Source organism: Oxyura jamaicensis, chromosome 3 (assembly GCF_011077185.1).
Source record: "Oxyura jamaicensis isolate SHBP4307 breed ruddy duck chromosome 3, BPBGC_Ojam_1.0, whole genome shotgun sequence".
In the NCBI taxonomy this organism is placed as follows: Eukaryota; Metazoa; Chordata; class Aves; order Anseriformes; family Anatidae; genus Oxyura; species Oxyura jamaicensis.
Window position 1 is genome coordinate 4,413,197 of NC_048895.1, and position 20,374 is coordinate 4,433,570.

At 34.4% G+C, this 20,374-nt stretch overlaps 1 protein-coding gene across 10 annotated transcripts in view; it reads right to left on the reverse strand.

Annotated features, from left to right (window-relative positions):
* USP34 (ubiquitin specific peptidase 34) overlaps positions 1-20,374 on the reverse strand; it is a 131,187-nt gene that overhangs the window by 63,373 nt on the left and 47,440 nt on the right. For all 10 annotated transcript variants that reach the window (XM_035322425.1, XM_035322427.1, XM_035322419.1 and 7 more), the window contains 19 exons: positions 15,776-15,857; positions 15,587-15,679; positions 13,761-13,886; positions 13,234-13,363; positions 12,608-12,643; positions 11,842-11,972; positions 10,643-11,259; positions 9,851-10,065; positions 7,973-8,088; positions 7,761-7,888; positions 6,772-6,861; positions 5,833-5,928; positions 4,698-4,780; positions 4,218-4,372; positions 3,274-3,387; positions 2,194-2,293; positions 1,894-2,053; positions 1,294-1,420; positions 1,048-1,195 (listed from right to left, as the gene is read on the reverse strand). In XM_035322425.1, coding sequence (XP_035178316.1) covers positions 1,048-1,195; positions 1,294-1,420; positions 1,894-2,053; positions 2,194-2,293; positions 3,274-3,387; positions 4,218-4,372; positions 4,698-4,780; positions 5,833-5,928; positions 6,772-6,861; positions 7,761-7,888; positions 7,973-8,088; positions 9,851-10,065; positions 10,643-11,259; positions 11,842-11,972; positions 12,608-12,643; positions 13,234-13,363; positions 13,761-13,886; positions 15,587-15,679; positions 15,776-15,857 — 2,747 coding nt within the window. The remainder of the gene's footprint in view (positions 1-1,047; positions 1,196-1,293; positions 1,421-1,893; positions 2,054-2,193; positions 2,294-3,273; positions 3,388-4,217; positions 4,373-4,697; positions 4,781-5,832; positions 5,929-6,771; positions 6,862-7,760; positions 7,889-7,972; positions 8,089-9,850; positions 10,066-10,642; positions 11,260-11,841; positions 11,973-12,607; positions 12,644-13,233; positions 13,364-13,760; positions 13,887-15,586; positions 15,680-15,775; positions 15,858-20,374) is intronic.

The window sequence follows — 20,374 nt, forward strand, 5'->3', positions numbered from 1 at the left end:
ACTAAAACAGCTTCTGAGAAATGGCTAGAAAGCAGACTTCATGAAGAAGGTAATTAAGATGGCTAGTGTTCGAAGTCTGGTATATTGACACCATGTCTCATTAAAACATTTTTTTAAGTTGTAAAGCTACAAAAAGAAAGTCAGATTAACATTTACACGTTTCCTAATGGTCAGTGTTGTTGGAAAGAGATGTGTTCATGGACACAATTTGTTCAGATAATATACCCAGCACACTAACTCTTGCTCATAATGAGTCAGAAAGAAAACAAGAAAATATTGAGGGAAAAATAATTCAGAGAACAAGAACATTCCAAACAGCAATAGCCACTAAGAACGCTATAATATATAGCAACAATAAGATTCAGAAAATGTCCTTCTCCTAAAGGATAAAGAAAAAAAAAATTCACTCAGAAACGCATAAAGAAAAGGAACAACAACAGGGAGCTTATTCATCACACTGTAAACAAGCAATGATCATCTCAGGAACAAGATGACTTTCAAAATTAAGAATATAAAAATAGGATGAATTATCAATTTAGCTACAGGATGATCATAAATTAAAAAGTAGTTCCAGGAGTAAGGAAAATACAACACCTGACTGGAATACATATGTGCAGGGTATAAATTAGGACTTTAAATTATTAATTCATATTATGAATCAATTGCATAGACAGAAAGGTGTATGTATAACAACATATAGAATAATGTTCTATGCAAAAGGATCTCTAAGTTACAGAAAACTACATAATTAAAACAACAATGAAAAGAAAACCAGTGCAGGAGAAGTCTATTAGCAGTTGGATCTTGGCCAGATCTAAGGACATTTGGCAGATCTACATTTTCTCTGCAATTTCAATAAATGATAGCACTTAAGAAGAAATGCTATTAATTGAGGATGATGCTAACTGTAACTACCAGTAGAATAAAACATATAATAATGTTTGCTTACTGAGGATATCTGGGAAAGAAAAACCGATAATCTTCTAAGCTGTAAATGGATGAACACTCATATGGGCAAAAAATACAGGAATGAGTACTATAGCTTACCAGGGAAATCCCCTTTGCGGCTGCTTTGGCCAAACTCCTGAAGCTGTGCTTGTTGATTTATCTGCTCCTTCTGCAAATTTTCGTACCAATGGGTGACTTCTGCTCGTAGATCTGCCACCTGATCACTGGGATACATTTCTATAGTCATCTGAAATTAAATACATATTTTGTTTTTTTGAAGTGCACAATGAACTTACTAGAATTTAAGAGCACAGGATGTAGTTGTAAAAGGGCTTTTTAAACTACCTTGTCAGGAAGTCCTGCTGGCTGACATACAATTCTTAATGGTAGTGACTGTTTGTCACTCAGGGCTTTCAAGTGACTGCTGATACCAGTACCTTCAATCTGCCACTGTCTCAGATGATATGCAAACCTTAAGAAGCAGGTAAAAACATTCACAAAGTATTTTTGTCAAAATCTATTTAACACAAACTGTCAGTAAACAATTACAAGAAAAGCAAAACTTGGCCCCTTATTCTCTGTTTTTTTGTTTGTTTGTTTGTTTGTTTCAAAATAAGAGATGATTGGTATTCTCTTTTTTTTTTTTTTTTAAATAAAAATAGATTTCAACAAATGTGAAAAAAGTATTTCTTTTGTGAGGGATGCAGAAATGTGAACCATAACCATACATCTATCTTTATACAAGGACAATGGCCAGTTTTTGTAATTGTTTAAACTTCATAGGTTATCTTTCAAAAATATCCACTGCTGTCCTTACTTTACACAAAGAAAAGTGGAGAAACTATTATTTATAATAGCAATTTTGTAACTCGTAACTCACTCATCATTACTATAAGAGAAATTGAAAGAAATTCTGCATCCAAAAATACGGAAGAAGCTATTTACCTTCTCCTAAAAGCTTCCAGGTGTGTCTTTAGCATTAAGAGTCCTCTTTCAATTATTGTCAGACTTGAGTGAGAATCTTGCTCAAGATTACTAGAAGCTATCATCAGACTCTCCATACACTTGCTAATAAACTCCTGTTCTTTTTCAAGACCAGTTTTACCTGTAATATCAATGTTAAAGTAAATTATATAAGCACAAAATTAAGACTATGCATTTTAATATTAAGAATAAAAGGAGGATAATGTTAGATATTCTTTAGAACATATTAAGCAGAAAAAAAAATAAAATGAAAATTCCTACCATTGATATAGTAAGAGTTGATATACTGGATAGCTGCTCGACTGACATCACCAGACTGTGCTCTTAAAGCAATACCCCAGAACTGGTCCATGCCACACAACTGTTATGACAAAAGGAAAACAAACAGAACATTGCCTTATTATTTTACTGGGAGGAAGGCATTTCTGACTCCCAGATCACTCCCAAATCACTCTTCTGAGAGATTTTATTTTCCTCTTGATCCAAATCCTAGAAGTATCTACTCTGCTCAGGTTCTCATCAATACAAACACCAATTATCGTAAAATCCCACCACTGACAGAAATACGTTCATACTTTGAAGTGTTAGGACAATCGGTTAAAATTCAAAAGAGTGAGTTCTAATTTTTGACAAAGAGGAATGATTTTAAATGAAGCCATAAAATGACAACTATTATTGGTATTCGTTGCAAGAACAGAAATCTTAAATCAATCATTGCCTCAAAACAATTCACAAGAAAATATCCTACTTATCACTTTATTTCTATGACAGTTTCCCGGTAAAAAGAAACTACAGAAGAAAAACTTCTAAAGCGCATCATATGTAAACTGAGGTACATTTTAAAACAAGTTTGTAGTCAGAATGAAATACGCCTAATTCTAAGTAAAGATTTTCATGTAGTCTGAATCTTATTATTTACAGAAGTAAATGTTACAAGCCTATTCTTTAAACACAAGAGCTAACACAGTTCACTTAAGCAAAGAGTATGATAAACTACACCAAGATGCACAGGCAACAGGTATCACTTTCTTCATGGTTTCCTATCTCTGTCTCTAAAGACAAAAGACGTCCAAAGTCATGAAGAAAGGTCGAGATTCTCAGGCCTCTTAGTTCCATTTTACCGTCCCATGTTTGAAACTTTTGAGAGAGATGGTTCTTGGATCTCTTCAAGGCAGAAATCCATACTGCCTCCATCACCACAAGTTGTGACATTAGTGTTTCAAACCAGTAAATAATTTTCAAATCAGTATGTTCTCAAGGTAAATACAGTTGCAGGTAAGTAATTTAATTTTCCCTTTCCCTCAAAAAGAAGAAAAACTTGAGCACACAGTGTAGGCTTACCTCTGAGTTTGAGCCACCATCATATGCACTAGTTGCCAGTCGAGCCAAATTACACAAATGCTGGAAGAGGTTTAGGCCAGTCATACTAATAGTTTCAGGTTTTAGCTGTGGCATCTAAATAAAATATGTTTTAGTATCGAAAAGAATAAAATTCAGTGGTGGAATAGGTAGAAATTACAAATTTCAAATTCAAATAGAGAGAAATTACAAATAAAATTTGTTCTTGCAAAAGATTACTGAATTTTATACACAATATAAATAATCTACTATAATCAGCTCCAACAATCCCCTTTTCTTTACCACTGATTTGTACTGTAATGGTTGAGAGGGAACAAAAATTACTGTTGTAACATTAGTTGCCTAAATTACAACAGCAAGAGAATGTGCTGGCACATATGAAACTTCAGTTCAACAAATTCATACATTTACAAAAAGTACACAAACTGTGTAGAATGCTTAATTTACTGAATAATACAATCTATATTATAGTCTGTTGAAATGAATGGGACCCCTTGTAAAAAGCTCTACTGTGGCACATTCATATTTTCAGCGTATACATGGATGAGATTTAAATGCTACTCCCAAAGCAAAGTCTTTTTTTTTATTCTTTTTTTTTTTTTGGCAGGTAATTGTATATCATTTGGGAAAATATAGTTTTGGTTGGCTTTTTTAATTGAAATGAAGTGCTACACAGCTTTAGATACAACACACAGGCTATATGCGCAGAAGCACTGGAGTAAACATTCTTGTGAAAAGAATTCATGCCAATCCCTTCCCCTAATCTCTCCATGCAGAAAAAAAAAAATAATTTACATGGCAAGTGGGGTCCTCCCAGAGTACTGAAGAGATATACTTCATAGAAATAATTTTAAATATTTTAAACTGTGCTGATATGTAAAGAAACACATTAGAATTACTAAGGTTGTGATTTACTATCTACATACCTTTTCCAAGAAGAGATGCTTGTAAGTCTCCATACCCATAGCATGCTGATCTTTACTTCGTACTTGATTCAAGAACCAGTGTAGTGCATCATCATAACATTCGGAATCTTCTACTAAGCAGTGCCACAATATGTCCACTTGTTCTAAACTCAACCCTAAATTTAGGGAAGCATTTTTAGCTATTTTCATCAAATACATGGCAATATTCTTCAAAACCCAAGAATACACACAGAGAAATCAGGAAAGGCTTTGTCAGGACAAGAAGTTTTCAGAAGCAGCAGAAGAAAAATGCACCTTCTGCCAATGAGGAATCATAGACTTTTCAGAGCTGGCAATTAGTGAGTTTCTGGTTGTTAGTAATGTCCGTTAAAATTGTGTATTTTAAAAATGACATATTTATTTAAAATATCACTGCTTATTAAGAAGTATGCAAGTTTTACCATGAGGTGCTTCTCTGTTAAGTTAACCTAAAATACTTACTGAAATGATCTGGTGATCCTAGAGTTGAAAACACGCATGTCAGGAATTGAAGACGAACCTGAACTTCTGCACTGTGGCTGTATCTAGAATTTAAATTTGTATAAAAAATAAAGTTTATTTAACTTAGCAATATTTTATTTCTTATTGTCCTAACTTTTTTTTCATTAATGCATATGCCCCTCAACAGTGTAATTTTTCATATAAACTTTTTTATGAACTACCAGTCCAGTACATAGCCTAGACTCCAGTTATATACATTAAAGAACCACATCAAGAAAGTGAAATGAGACAACAGTCATTAGTAGATAAGGTGAAGAGTTTAAGATTTTGTGTTTTTTTCTTTTTTCTTTTTCATACAGTCCAATTCAAATGCATTATTTTGTCATTAGCACCTTGCAGAAACCGAACTTATTTTTTCCTTATTTGTTTACAAAAATATTTTCATAACCTATATAAAACTATTGGCATTACTTCCATTTAAAAGCTTAATGGTTAAAGAAGTGGAAGAATGTACTGTCTTGCCTGAATTTAAAGCAGTTCACACCACAGCTTTCAAACCCCTTTGGAGGTAGTTTCTCATTAGAGAAATGTCCAATATAATGGTACATAATGAATTAAAAATATGTCAAAACCTGAAAAATCCAGTCCTCTGGGATTGAGAAGGTAGAAATTCTATCTTTTATTTTTTTAAAAAAACACCTACTTTTTTAGCATACATATTGGAAAGTGGATGAAGGTGTTAAATGAAAGAGTGATTGTAAAGGTCAATGATAACATATTTTGAAACAGAAATACTTGAGTAATAGTTTCATGATATAACAATTTTAAATTAATTCGCATACAAAAATTCCTTGTTTTATCTGTAAAGAAGCATTCAACGTCTAACAAAAATGACACAAGAGTACAAAAGTTGCTGTGTTTTGTTTTGTTTTGTTTTGAAGGAAAAGGAAACTAACATGCGACTACAGTTATAAAGTTTTGCAACTACATTCATAGACTTTTCTCTTTAAGCATGCAATGCCACTACATAAATTATTTACTTAAAATTATCCATCAGAAGCAGCAGCAGCAGAAAAGCAGAAAAGATATGTTTAAAAACATAAAATATCAAACAGTCAGTCTGTTGTCCACTTACAACGTATGTTTGTGTCGTCCTTCCCTGACTGCCTGGATGTAGTGTACCAAATTATCAAAGAAAAGTTTCATCATGTTTAGTTCCTTTTCTGCCCACCTGTTTTATTTCAGAAAGCAAAAAGCATTAGGGCTCGTTTAAAAATGCCAGAAAAGCCACAGGAATTAGACAGCTATCACAGGAAAATACACAAAAATAAATTGAATGTTGCATTTTCCATCTACCATAAATTGAAGTTTTAGTACAGCACTCTCTTCTTTATTTTCATCCATAAGGCTGCATAACAGACTTACGAGGTCAGGCACACAACTGACAGAGAACTTTCCCTTTGCAGCCCATGAAAACTGTTCCTAAAGGCCCTAATTCAGCAAAAACCCATGCCAAAAATCAGAACTGGGTTCATATTTAAATGCCATGTCAAAATGAACAAGAACGATCGCTAATAAGCAGCATAAACTTTCCTAGAAACTCAAGCAGTCCAATTCTCTACAGTTAGATCAACTAGCTTAAGTTGATTGTTCTATCAAGCAATGCTGTGCTACATATTTTCACATTTGTACGGTTTTCTTACAAACCATTTTATTACCGAGCTGCATTTGATATGCAATCAGAACAGAATCGTGCTGATCAAGTTACTGCAACCTTTTACAATATACTATTCCTGGATGTCTAGCACTGTCTGACAAGTCTTCGACAGGGTTTGAGGGGAAACAGTTAAAAGAAAAATTAGTCTTCACCTCATTTATGACAGCAGAGCTTATTAGGATTAAAACTAGGCCTGAATGATAAGACAAATTCATACAACTAGGCCAGATAACAAACATGTTAATCTTAGGTCATTGCTAATTTGGATCATACTAGAAGAACAAGCCTCAAAGCAGTCCTCTCTCTGAATGCCATCACCTCTGTTGGTTTAGTGTGTTTGTGGGAGAGTTTACTTACATTGTTATCCAATGTGTATCATAACTGCTCCCAAACTGTTGAAACGTACCAAATAACTTTGGAAGAAGACGAAGTGAAACTACTACTGATCTAAAGAAAAAAGAAAGAATCACTACAATGTGACCATTACAAAATGAAAATAGTTTTTAAATTACTTTGGGAAGCTCCTGGTCAATGAGCAGATATGCTAACTGAAAGCACTGGAGTACATCTGGGTAAAATTTAATCAGTTTTCTGAATTTGAACTACATATATATCAAAATATTTACGTATCATACCTTACACAAAGAGCTGTTAGACAAGTATCAAAATAAAACAGTATACATTTCACTTACTTAAAGTGAAAGTATTTAAATTTCAAAAGATACATTCTTATTTTTGATGTTCATAATACTTATCTTTTGAAATTTCACCAAAATGGTACTTTTTTTTTCTACAAACAGATGAGACAGCAGAAATAAATCTCAAACTGTCAAAATAGACTCAATATTGCCGTTTTCAAACTGTGCAATCTCACTGTTTTGGCTGGTATTAAAAGTTATCTAATGTCAGGGTACATCTTCATCCTCCAGCTGCTCCTTCATAGAAATTAAATCTCACAACAGACTTGGCGGGTAAGAACTTGTCTGTTTCTCAGTCACTTAAAGGTAAAATCTAAATACTCAGCTCAAAATGCTTATGCTAAGGCACTTGACTTTGAACTCAACTGCTTAAGAAAGACGTGAACCCAAGTTTACTAACTGGTGGGAAGGCAGTAAGCTCTGGCAGAAGGGAGAAAAGACAAATGCACAAGATGGGAAATTCAGGATGCTGACAGAACAGGAAAATGGAACATCAGACACATCCATAGCACTTTTAAAACTACTTTTATACTTCAACTTTTGTCTGTTTTAAATTGGTTTCCTGTAAAATTAAGTAACTGGCATATTCAACTTGGATTTCTTATATGTTGAAAAAAGATGAATGTAAAACCAGATAATTTAAGTTACCTGTTGTTTGCTAAATTTTCTAAGCAGCCTTCAATAAATCTCATTCGAATCTGTCTGTCAGTGAACCAGCATACTAAAGAACAGAGCAGCTTCTCTGCTTCATTTATTAACCCTTCAGAGAGATGAATCTACAGCAAGTAGAAAGAAAGGTCACTGAATAGCATATAATTTATTTTCTTTTAAAAAATATTCTTTTCTTGTATTCAACTTACTGCATCTTCATCCTGGACCAGATCCCACAAAAGGGTATTTCCTTTCTTACAAACATTATCCAAATTAATGTCCGTCACCGCATTGCTATTATATTGATGTTTATGAACTGCTGGTCCTGAACAAAATATAAAGACCGTTATTAAATAAATAGAAAGCATCATCTAACCTGAGTATTATTCCCTCAGTGCATGAAGAACATGCTTTACTTATACATTTGGCTATTTTAAATTGCATACAGTAACATTACAGTTGCAGCTTTTTTCTGCATGTGATTTCTTAAAAAAAGAAAGACAAAACATTATAACCATGCAAGAATTCGACAGGACAGTTAAGGTAATATTTGCATTGCTTTTGGCTAGCTGCAAGTGCAACAAAAACACTACCTAAGAATTGCAGATGCAGGTGCAATTGCTTTTTCATTTAATTAGATTTAATTCATATAAATATATATGTAGTTATACATAATTCTTAGCACTGTGGACTGAAGGGAGGTATCTTTTTAATTACTATGATTGGAAAGTAAAAAGCACATTTCAATAAATTCCTCTCATACTGCATGATATCCTGTATCTAACCAAAAACCAGGAAAAACAAACGCTATTTTTACATATGATAGAGAACTAAGTGCACGATTTTAGAAACTCATCATGTTTTCATGAACAGGGATAGACGTTTTCCTTCTTGTATGTGGTCACAGCTGGCACCATTCATTTATCTACTATTTGATACTGTTTTCATACTGCAGCAAGGTCAAGTAAAAATTTTAGAATGTGTGCAGAACACTGTAATCATTTGCACATTCAAAACTAGGTGTGTCAAAAATAATTTGCCTCATGCTCAAACAGTAATTCGGATCTCTCTATATAATATGTATATATATATATATATATATGTATAATATCTATGGAAAAATGCTGCTGATTTACAAAATATTTTAATACCAAGTTTTTTAAATACATCATTCCAAATTTTCAGTGTCAGGCTGAAATTTTGATTCAGTTTCAGATAACAAGAAATGCTATGCCTGAAGAACAAACACCTAACCGTGTTTCAGGAAAAGATATAAATAGTAGTGGTTTTACTGTCTGCTGGAAGATAGCAAACATGGTTCTCCTGGACCAGTGAAGAAAAATGTCAAACACTTCACTAACCATACCCTCGGTTACATTTAGAAGAAGAATAAAACAGAAAACAAAGCTGCCAAAATAGCATATGGAAAGATATCATAATTCTTACAGAGCATTACAATAGCGTATTAAATTACACCCTGAAGAAAAGTAGATTTGGCAGTGAAAGATAAAATTGCATAAAATGCCCTTTAAGGCAAGTTCCCTCTGATATCAAGTTGTATTTTAACTCATTTTTCAAAAGTTATCCTTTGCATGGCCTATTATGGTTAATTCATTTAAGATGATAAATGTATGAAATCACAGTAAGATCCGCCCACCAGAAGAAAAGTCACATAAGGTTTCAGGGAAAAAAAAATCTCGCGTTTCTGTAGCACTTTTCTCTTAATTTAAATTAACTGATTTGAAAAAAAAAACATTTCTTAGGCTTCTTAGTGCCTTTGTTTTAATTTGTATTAAAAGCTCCAGTATTTTATTTATTTATTTTTAAAGATTAACACAGTTACATATAATGTGATACAAAATGAATCCCTTGGAAATGAATTACTTGAAACAGTAAAATCTCAGTAGTTAGTGACTGTGGTTTCTTTGGACAAGTACTTACTTAGATACAACTTCACAGTTAAAGTAATTTGATTATTCAATTTATTATTATTTATTTAATCTTCTATTGAAGAATACTTTAAAATTACAGGAAACTGAGTTAGAAGTAGGGACAATGTTTTTCTGCTTTCTTTTTATTACTGTTACCTTGAGTAAGATGTTCATGATAGATAGAGGCGAGGTTAGGAAGATGCTGCTGGAGATGGGATGTTAGCTCAGCATGTGAATTAATCTGTACAAGCTCTTCTTCACAGCCAGACTCTTCCCCATCAAAATCTGCCATATTTTTCTCTGATTTTGCACTGACTTGAGAACTACTGCAACTGACATCATCTGCACTTAACATGTCATCAACCATATGTCTGTAAAAGAGTAACATTAGAACAGATAATATCAAAGAAAGCCTTTCTTACAGCGGACTAATTTGATAAATGAGAATTAAAGCCTTTACTTGAAGACAACTGAAGCATTACAATGTAGTCAAGTTATTCAATGAGTAGTTTATACATGTGTTTCAATACACAGCTAATGTAATCCAAGTAAACAGACACCTCTGTAAGCTAAAGTCAGGCTGAAGCATTTGTCTAAACAACAGACCTTTATATAAATTTGAAAAACAATTATAGATAAATTGAAGGTCTCACTATCATGATAACTGTACTGACTTCTTTAAGCTAAATAACAGCATTTTACAAAGCAACATTAACACACTTAAATATTGTCATACTTATGCAATCTAAAAACTTTATTTAACAAAAAAGACTTTAATCACATTAACCAAACAGATAACTGTATAACTACTTGAGATAACTATCTGTCAGAAAAAAAATATCCCAAGTATAGCAAAACATCAACACAAATTTCTGATCAAACCGAGTATTTTGCCACCAGTTTTATTTTGGTTACAGGAGGAATGAGGAGACATGTCAAGCTACCTACCCATCATGGTGATGGTGGTGGTGGTGGTGGTGGTGGTGATGCTGTGGACCAATGAATTGCCGACAGTTAAATAATTCATTTCCAATAGTTTCCCCCAGAAAGTCCCCTGTATGAGTTATACAAGAATCTTGAGACCCTTGTGAAATGTGAGCAGTGCTCATTTCCCCTGCCATGTCATGCTCTGCATCCTCAGCATGGGAACAGGCATCTAGCATTCTAATTCGATTATCCACTGGTGTCACAGAGTCAGTATTAAAAACATGGTCCTTTCCTGCCCCATTATTTGCACCACTCCTCTCCGATGCCCCTTGTGAATCTCCCAGACAAATGCCTGTTTGTGATTCCAGTTTCCTGCTCCGTAGATCTGTGCTCCTACTGCTTTTTTGGGGATTATGACTCCTATCTTCTTCCTCTTCATCCTCCTCCTCTTTGAGAGCTTCAATATCTGCAATGTCTTCAGATTGCACTTCACTGCCAGGACTTCCAGCAGACTGGCTTGCATGACTCGAGTTGGCCTCATTACTGGATCCATCGCTGTGGCCACTGCTGCTGCCAGGACCACTACTGCCATCTTCACCGCTGTTTGCTGTCTCATCAGAGCTTCCTTGCATCGACTCCTGGAATTTATTTTTTTTAAGATTGGAGGAAAAATAAAACACCATTGAAAATGCATAATGAACATCATCATCATCCAAATGCCATCCTTTGTTTACAAGGAAATGTGTCAGAGATACAAGTTTTCATTCACTTTTTCTCAGTTTGGTTGTCAGTAACAAAACACTCAGAGAAAGATACAGATTTAAGAATTTAAGTTTTGTATTACCTTAATGATAACAGACATACTCTTTGCACGTAAACAGACAAAGTGATACTGTGACACACGAACAATAGATAATGGAATCCCTTCCTTACAAGATTAATCTCACTTAAATACAATTAAAAACAGGAATTCCCTCGACACCCTCCTTTTTTTTTTTTTTTTTTTTAACAGTGCACATGCTCATAGGCAAGGTACAATACAATCTGTACAAACAATGCAGAAAAGAAGTAAAGATTCTAGCTCTCCACTGTCCTGCTGCAGATAAGCATGCATATTATGTACCTGTTCAACTTTTGAAACCATTATGGAAAAAAAAAATCCATACCTAATATCAAGCAACTCAGTAACAAAATTCACAGACTAAGATTTGCACTCTTACCTCTGTATCTGAAAGTCGCTGCTGTACATGTTTTGTTCTGTTAATAAGCTGTTCTTCCATTTCAATATCACTGCCTCCACTCTGATGGGTGTCACTGTTGTCACTACTCTGAGGGCTAGCTGCTGGTGACCCTAATTCAAAATGACATTTCCCAGTTACTTTGTGCTACATGTTAATTGGAATGTAACAGCATTATATACATCTGCCTCATAAATCTCACTTGTTACATGAATCTGCTCAACTGCATTCTAACTGTGAACAGTTGAACAAGGGACGCAACTCAAACAACCCAAATACTTCAAAACTATTTTTATTAAATACTGTTCATTGTACAATAAAATTTGTGTTCTGATGTCTCTTTGTGCCAGTATCTAACACAGATAAATCAATTTGCTAGGTTCTATAATAAACATCATTTTCATTTAACACTCATAAAAAGCTCAACTCTCATAAATAACCTCAATATGAGCTAGCAATGTGTGCCTGCAGCCCAGAAAGTCAACCATATCCTGGGCTGCATCAAAAGAAGCATGGCCAGCAAGCTGAGGGAGGTGATTCTTCCCCTCTGCTCTTGTAAGACCTCACCTGAATTCTGCATTTAGCTCTGGGGCAGAGGTTTGAAATTAGATGATCTTTAAGGTCCCTTCCAACCCAAAACATTCTGTGATTCTATGAAAATATAACTTCAAACTTGTACTAGTTTTTTCTCTATAAAAATATTATAATATCAGATCAGTTTGTGGTGTACTTCTAAAACTATACTTACAAGGTGAAGGGGCTGCTCTTCTGAGCTCTTCTTCTTCTGAAGGAAAAAAGCAGGATGGAAAAACAGGTGACTAAAAATCTTTTTGCCAGCATATAGTTGTCCGTGATTCATAAAAATCAGCAGTAAGAAAAGGAAGGGGAACTACAGTATAATGGCTTGGCAGCACCTTTAGTAATGACCATGGGGAAATACACAGTTAAGTCCAAAACAAAATAGAAATAGCATGTAATACCATAAACAGGGTAAAAATTAGATACAGTTTGTAAGATATGTATCTATAAAATTATAATGTTCATCAGAACAGAAATAGTTAACTGATCAGTAATAGAACATCCTTTGAATGAAAGTAAAAACAAAAAATACATATATACTAATTTATACAAAGAGAACTGTTCTGAAACATAAGGCTTTCCAAACTCATTCACAGTTTTAGTGCTTTCATCCTTAGGCTGCTTTATTTCACATTCTGTTTGAAAAATATGCCAGCATGACACCCTTCATTTAAAAATGAAGTATTTTTAAATATTTCAAGGAAAAGGTTCTATACAGCCTTATTGTCCAAAGTCAACAAGGAGACTACGAAAATTAAAAATTTAGCTATCATATTAATTGGAAAAAATACGTACCTTTTTTGTTTCCCATTGGTAGATTAGTACTGAGTAAAGATGCAAAAGAGCTTTGTTTTGACAGCTGAGCCTTAGCTGCTAGTGCATTATTCCACAATGCTTTTATAAGCATTGATGCCAAATACAATGTCTGTGAACAAAGGCAGAAAACAGTGCCATGAAGAAGCAGTGGGTTTTGTTTGCAAATGTACACTGCTAATATTTCTGTGTGCCAATACTACAGTTCATCAAAATAAATGCATCAAAATAAACAAATGCACAAAATGAAGAAGTATTGTGTGGAACACTTACTAACTTCAGAAATAATATTAAAATACTCCAATGGTGGTTATTCAGTTCTTCAAAGCCTCCAAAAGAGATTGTAATTCCAAAGCCAGAATGGCCTACTTGAAGAAACATTGCAATTTTACTTATGTTCCTCTCTTATGCACTAGTGAATACTACTTGCATGCAGTCCTTTAGAAAGGCAAACATGTAACAATGAATATGCTAAAATAATTCCTTGCAGTGATTTTGTTCATCTTTACCTGTTCAGTGTGAGCACTTGGATGAAGAGTTGAAACTAGGTTAAGAAGATGCCTAAGTGGGACAGGGTCCAAGTTTTTGATCAACGAAGGAAATAAATCGTGGATGTAACGACTGCAATGCTTCAGCTGCAAAGTACCAACAAACAGAAAATAATAAGAACAGTAAAATAGTTAGTTATAACAGTTTCCTTGATAAAAAGATGGATAAAATTGCAGCAATTATGCATCACCTTTCCACAAAATATGAGGAAACATTTGTCCAATAATTCTAAACTACATCAGATTTGCAATTTTGATTCAACTGAATTTTTACATTCAAAAGCAGGCAAGTTTAGTAAAATCATGTTACACCTACCACATATTTTCTTTAGTTCCAGTTCTAGGAGATTTGATGAAAATAACTAAAGTTAAGTTTGCATTTTAATGTAAATAAAACACCTTGAATATTACAGAAGTTTAGATATCTACTTCAATCCAGAGAAGAGAATTTTTTGTCAAAAAGCTAGCAAAAAAAAATGAAATACAAATACTTTTAAGGCCTTCTGTTACTCTAAAGATCACCCTTTTAAACAACATCAGAGCTTTAAACCCTTTACAGGAAGTAATCTGGACGTACTTAATTCTGATATTGAACATGTATTTTGAAAATATCCATATGTTAAAATAAGCATGCAAACTGTAAAAGAAAATATCACATTTGATAATCATCTTAAGTTCTGAAAGTAGTATAGAAGAGAAAAACTTAGAGCTCTAACACTAGTGTGAATTACTGTGGTGTGAGAACATCAAAGAAGATAAATGATCACTTTAAAAATATAACTGAAGTAATTATTAATCTGATACAGAAAATATTTGGAGCCTGTCAGAGTGAATGCTATTAAGATGAGCATTTATTAACATTCCTGCTGCATTTCATAATGGCAATGGACTACAAAGTTTTCAGTATGTTTACAGTAGTATTTGAATGAAACAAATTAGAGACAAACACCATTGAACACAGGAAAAATGAAAGCTTTCAAACTGTAACTTGTTTAAAAGTCTGTTCCCTACACCTATTTAAAAAGACCAATTTTATTTCGCTGACTTTCATTTTGAGTGTAATTTTTCTGGAAAACTGACATTGAAACCTTGAGGTTTCTTTCTTTCCCAATGTGGGCCTGTTTCTGTTTTATTTGTTTTAATGCATGATAAAATGCTGAATGAAACCATGGAAAACACTTCCACAGCAGGAAATCAAAATACCTACTGTATTCAAATTTTCTAAAGAAAAAAGTACATAAACTAAAATAAAGAGTGTCACAAATACACATTCAGATTAGTAAACAAATATATTTTTCTGAAGGAAAAAAGCGTATTAGAGTTTCCAGGTTTACCATGTGAAAAATAAAATCTTTGTGTATTCTGTAGACATCACCACCAGCACTGAAGCACAACTATGAACTTCACTGCTGTAATTTTCACTACCTTGTTCCCACCAACACTAAGCGAAGCGGAATCTACACTACATGGGAGCAAAGCAAACTACCACAACAGTAAAAAAATCACATCTACCTTAGAATCTCCATCCCTATTCTTAGTGAAAACACCATGTCTGCAATAAGCAACTTCATTTGTTACACGCACAGAAGTAGCTTAGGAGAATTTTGCAACTAATGAAACAATTTGTGTCAATTACTAAGATCTAAATTTGGTGAGCTAAACACTAAGACAAACACAGAATAAAATGCAAGAAACTCAACTTATGAATGTAAAACAAAATTAACTTGCCATTTTCTGAGTTGTTTTGTACCACTCCTGCACTTATATTTAAAAAATACAGTATATACCTGTGCTGCAGCCCAAATACAGTCTATATGTTGAGTACTGAGTCTCCCTTCAGCTGCGAGAAAATTCAGAATCACTTGGCACTGTTTGATGATCTGCAAAGTGAGAACATATTGAGGAAAGATTTACTAGAACAAGAAGTCACTCCTCCGCGTTTATAGTAAAAATAATAGGAATAATTTTATACAAACCTCAATATGTAAATTTGGTCCAAAAATGTGCTCAACTACATTGTTGCTGATAAGCCAGTCTGCAAGCTCTTTTGCAATTGACCTAGAGATGAAAAAGGAGTGGAAATATATGTAAAATTGTATTTCTATAATGCATATACAGCACTTTTCCCTAGTACAGCACGTATTTCAAATTAATTCCAATTGATACCTGTAATTGTGGTAAACATACCCAAACTTTTTGGAACACACAGCATTCAGTCATTTAAATGTTCTCTGTATTTTTTTGTTCAAATGGAAGACAAATGCCAAACATCAGTTCCCACTTATCCCTCTGGATTGTTAGCAAACATGTAAACAACAATACTACGATAGTTTTTTTTTTAATTGAATACAGTTCAACAGACCACCTGCAGACCACTTTCAGAGACCTCAGAGGTATGATTTGATAAACACTGCTATTTGACCCGAGTTTATCATGAAATCACAAAACAACTATTGAGTTTGCAAATGCAGCAAAAGCTGAGAGTGATGGAAATTATTTTATAGGAAAAGCACTCCAATATTTTTAATTCTCTTGAGCAAATAACAATTCATATAGTTTTAAAAACTTACGTGTTACGTGCTCATACTCACTCACAAGTAGTGTACAGATACTTCGAAATTTTAATTTTGTTTCAGCCACAGCAGTAAGGGAAATTCACCTACTGCCAAATCCATAACCAAACATTCAAACAGAGCAGGACAAGGAACTGAATTTTCCAAAATAAAAGTTGAACTTCCAGAAATAGCTGCCCTGTCTGGAAACTAGTGCATAAGCTCCTTTTTATTCCTTCCTTTCAAGCGAACGTTTGTTTATCCAGATTTTGGCACCAGAAGAATTAGAGGACATTTCAGCATTTAAAGCACAGCCTCTAGTTTAAATGGTCCTGGAATAAAAGTGCTCTGTTTCACAAGGAGGAGAGGAGGGGAGGGAGGGGGTGTCTTAGAGGACTACAGGAAGAATATTTTTACCACGACTAACTGTGCAGCATTTATGGTCACTATTATAGTCAGGATTGCCAGTCTTTATTATTCACAATAAGAAAACACGATTCTTTAGGTAAAAAGGGATTGCCTTTGTAAGTTATCCAAACAGAATTCACTTTTTCGGGGCACAATGCAAGTTCTACAGTTCTTTTAAATTGCTTGATCACTATGGATGAACTCAAGAGCAAAGTTCCTATTACTCAACACCATTCCTATATTGTCTACTTCTATTCTGATTCCAGGACATGGGGAATCAAATGTTCTTATTTAAAAAAGGTAAGGTCCCCAACAGTTAAGAAGTAACTGGTTTGCAAGACCTAACAATTTACCAACAGTATCATTTATGACCTGATAATAAGTAAGTTCTCATACTGTAAAGTCAGCATGGGTATCTGCTCAAAAAGGATGAAAAAGGTAAGCCAGGTCTGTTCCACAAAATCAAGATCTATTTCACCTCCTACAGCCTCATTAAAAAAAAAAAAAAAAAAAAAAAAAAGGAAAAAATAACTACTACCCCCAGCACTTCCAAGACACCCACTCCAAACCAAACTTTGGAGTACACATTTACGTCCTCATTCAGAACTTGAATTTCTAACAAAATCTGAAGAAACACATTTTCACGTGGGTGTAGTGATCTTGCAGATTTTACAGCTGAAGTTGTTATTCATTTGACTATATACCACCAGTCTCCTTTAGACACCAAAATGGCTTTAAACAATGCTCTTATCCATCTGCCTCCATGCAGAAATTACCATAGTGGCACTGTCCCTGTAGGGAGTTTTTCAGAGTGCTGGTAGACTTTGTATCAATTGCAATGTCGGGATGAAAACAGAGTGCTCACAGATAGATTTATTTACAAGAAGTGAGCAACCAGTTTAGTTTCTTTGTGAAGGAAAATGTTCTTTCCTCTGTTTCATATACAGTCTTCGTGGTAGCAGAGCCAACCACCATAAGGATTACATTACGTTCTGGGAAGTAATAAACCTGTAGTGTATAAGCAGTCATAAAGAGCTGTGACGGAATCCAACATCAAATATTAGAATTTGTCTTAAATTATGATTTCCCAACCCATAGTCCTGAAAGCTGAACTGAGCTTGCAATAACATTCCCTCACTTACAACCTGTTTACCCCCAGCTCATTCTTCTTGCCTGATATTGCTTTCCCCTGCTGTAGGCAGTAGGGCTCCTGCTACGTGACCACCATGTAGCCAGAAAGCATCCAAGTTTGCGTTTTGCTCATAGAAAAGGTACAGATCTGGCCACAGATCTGGCACAGAGCATACCCCCCCTGGATGCAGGAGACCTGAATGGAAGCATTTCTGGGTATGTGAAAAAAGTCATCTTCATAAGAGGCAACAATGTTAACACCAGTCATAAGCCAATTTAAACCAATTTAAGTCTTAATTTTGTTCCAGGACCACTTAGTTTCTACTTGGATCTGAATTTTCCAACCTGTATCTTTGAGAACTGATCCTACATAAATGCTTCTAGATTCAGCACACATTGCCAATACGAAAGGACTCACTGCTCTGCATCTATTTAAGCTGAATACTCCTGCTAATGGCATAATGTCCATTAGACGTTGTATCCAGAGTTGTATGTTGCATTTTGGCTACTCCAAAAGAAAGAATAAAAACTTCCATGCAGGGTGAGCTCCTACATATTTTATTAAATGCATATGACAATTCTTTATCTCTAATCTGCAACATTTTTTCTTTTGAGAAATAATGGATCATTCATTTGAAGGGGTACCTTTTTTAACACGTCTTCTCAAAGGCAGAAAATTTCCTTATTTTACTAGAGAGCTAGACTGCGCTAAAATGACATCTCAGATTTCTGAAAGTAAACATATAGATTTATTGAGGATGACCAAGAACAAGAGCAGCCTTGTGAAAGACAGAATGGAGCTTTTGTGTTTCCCTGCAAGAATTGTTCCTACAATAAAGTTTTGCTGAAAGCACACCAATCACTAAATATACTGGGTTTTTGAATGACAAAGCTACTACCAGCACTAACTATTTTGTTCTCTGCTATACTGAGAAATATATTCATGAAAGCAGAATCAAGCATTTACCAAGAAAAGCTCATTTCAGTGTAAATGTTGTATGTCAGACTTCCTGAACACTTCCTTTTCAGGAAAGGTTTTTTTATCTAGTGGTTTTCCTCAATTTGTTTCCTCACCTTCAAACAGAGTGAACATCTCAACTCACAAGCAGCTTCAGAACTTCACACAAACAAAAAAAGCAGGGCAACCCAGAATTACTTTTTACTAAAAGAATTAAAGCATAATCTCCTGTATTTTTCAACATGGTTTTATTTCGGTTTCCAGCTATGTTAAATTCCTTTCATGTAAGTCTGTATTCTTCAAAATTCAGATGTACTTTTCAGAGTGATTTGCAAACTACTGTATGACTATTACTATACAATAACTCTATGAGTCAGGCAACTTAGCAGGAACTAAATTTTCAGTAAAAAGATGCTCAAATTTTCTTCTAAAAAAGATCTTGAAAAGGTTTTAGAAAAATTTTCCTCTTCATGCAGAGGTAAACAGTGAAAGACACACATTATGATCACGGTATAGATCTACTTTTCCCTCTAAAATGGAAGTAGCAGAACAAAGAACTGTTCTACAGGTAATATATCTAAGTCCTAGAGACTTTAACAGTGAGAACACTCACCTTGATGATAACATATATCAGATATTTTTCATGGATTTAGTAACTGAGATAGCAAAAGAAAAAGTCATTGAAAGGACTGGATACCCCCCCGTGTGTGTGTTGTTGGGAAGGGGAGAAGGGGAGAATGAAAAAGTGAAGGTAGCAGCCACTCCAGTTTAATTGGCTAAATCCTTTTCATGCTGGAAATCTACACAACGTATTAAGGTAGATGGTCTCCAGACTTCATTAATTTCTCCCTACACTTTTCATAGAATTCATAGTCAATTCATGTCTTTCAAAACTACCTGGTTTAGATCCAAGAAGTTAAACTTAAGCATTTTTGACATTAGTTTCCCCAGGCATTCCATGAGACTTTGGGAGAGGAAGCAATGGATGTTTGTGAACTGCATTTATGTCAGGTGAGTATTAGAGCCTGAATTCCATTCATTACTGTAAATAAAACTATCCAGAAGGAAACTACAGTGTGCACATTTTCCTGGTAGCTCAAAGAATGCCTCCCTAAAGGAGGACTGGGTTAAAGTCCTAGAAACATTTTAATCTAAGACTGTGGCGCAATACTTGGTAGCCACATGATCACCCAGATCCAGGAAACAATCCCACAGCAAAATAACCCCCCAAAATAAAACCTTTTTTATCCAGCCAGTCAATTCCCAGCACAATTCACCATGAAGCTACAAAAACACACTAGTTCTGTACTGGATGGAATGCAACAGCAAGTCAGCAATGTCACTGAAAAAAATAACATAAAACCTTAAACAAAACATGTAGCAATAGAACGAGCACCTTGCAAAGGATGAACACTAACATTTCTTGACTAAGTCACTGAAATAGCATCTACAACAATAACTACACACGGGAAGCACTGATCTTAATTATATAGGATCAGAAATATAAAGAGGATAACAACACACAC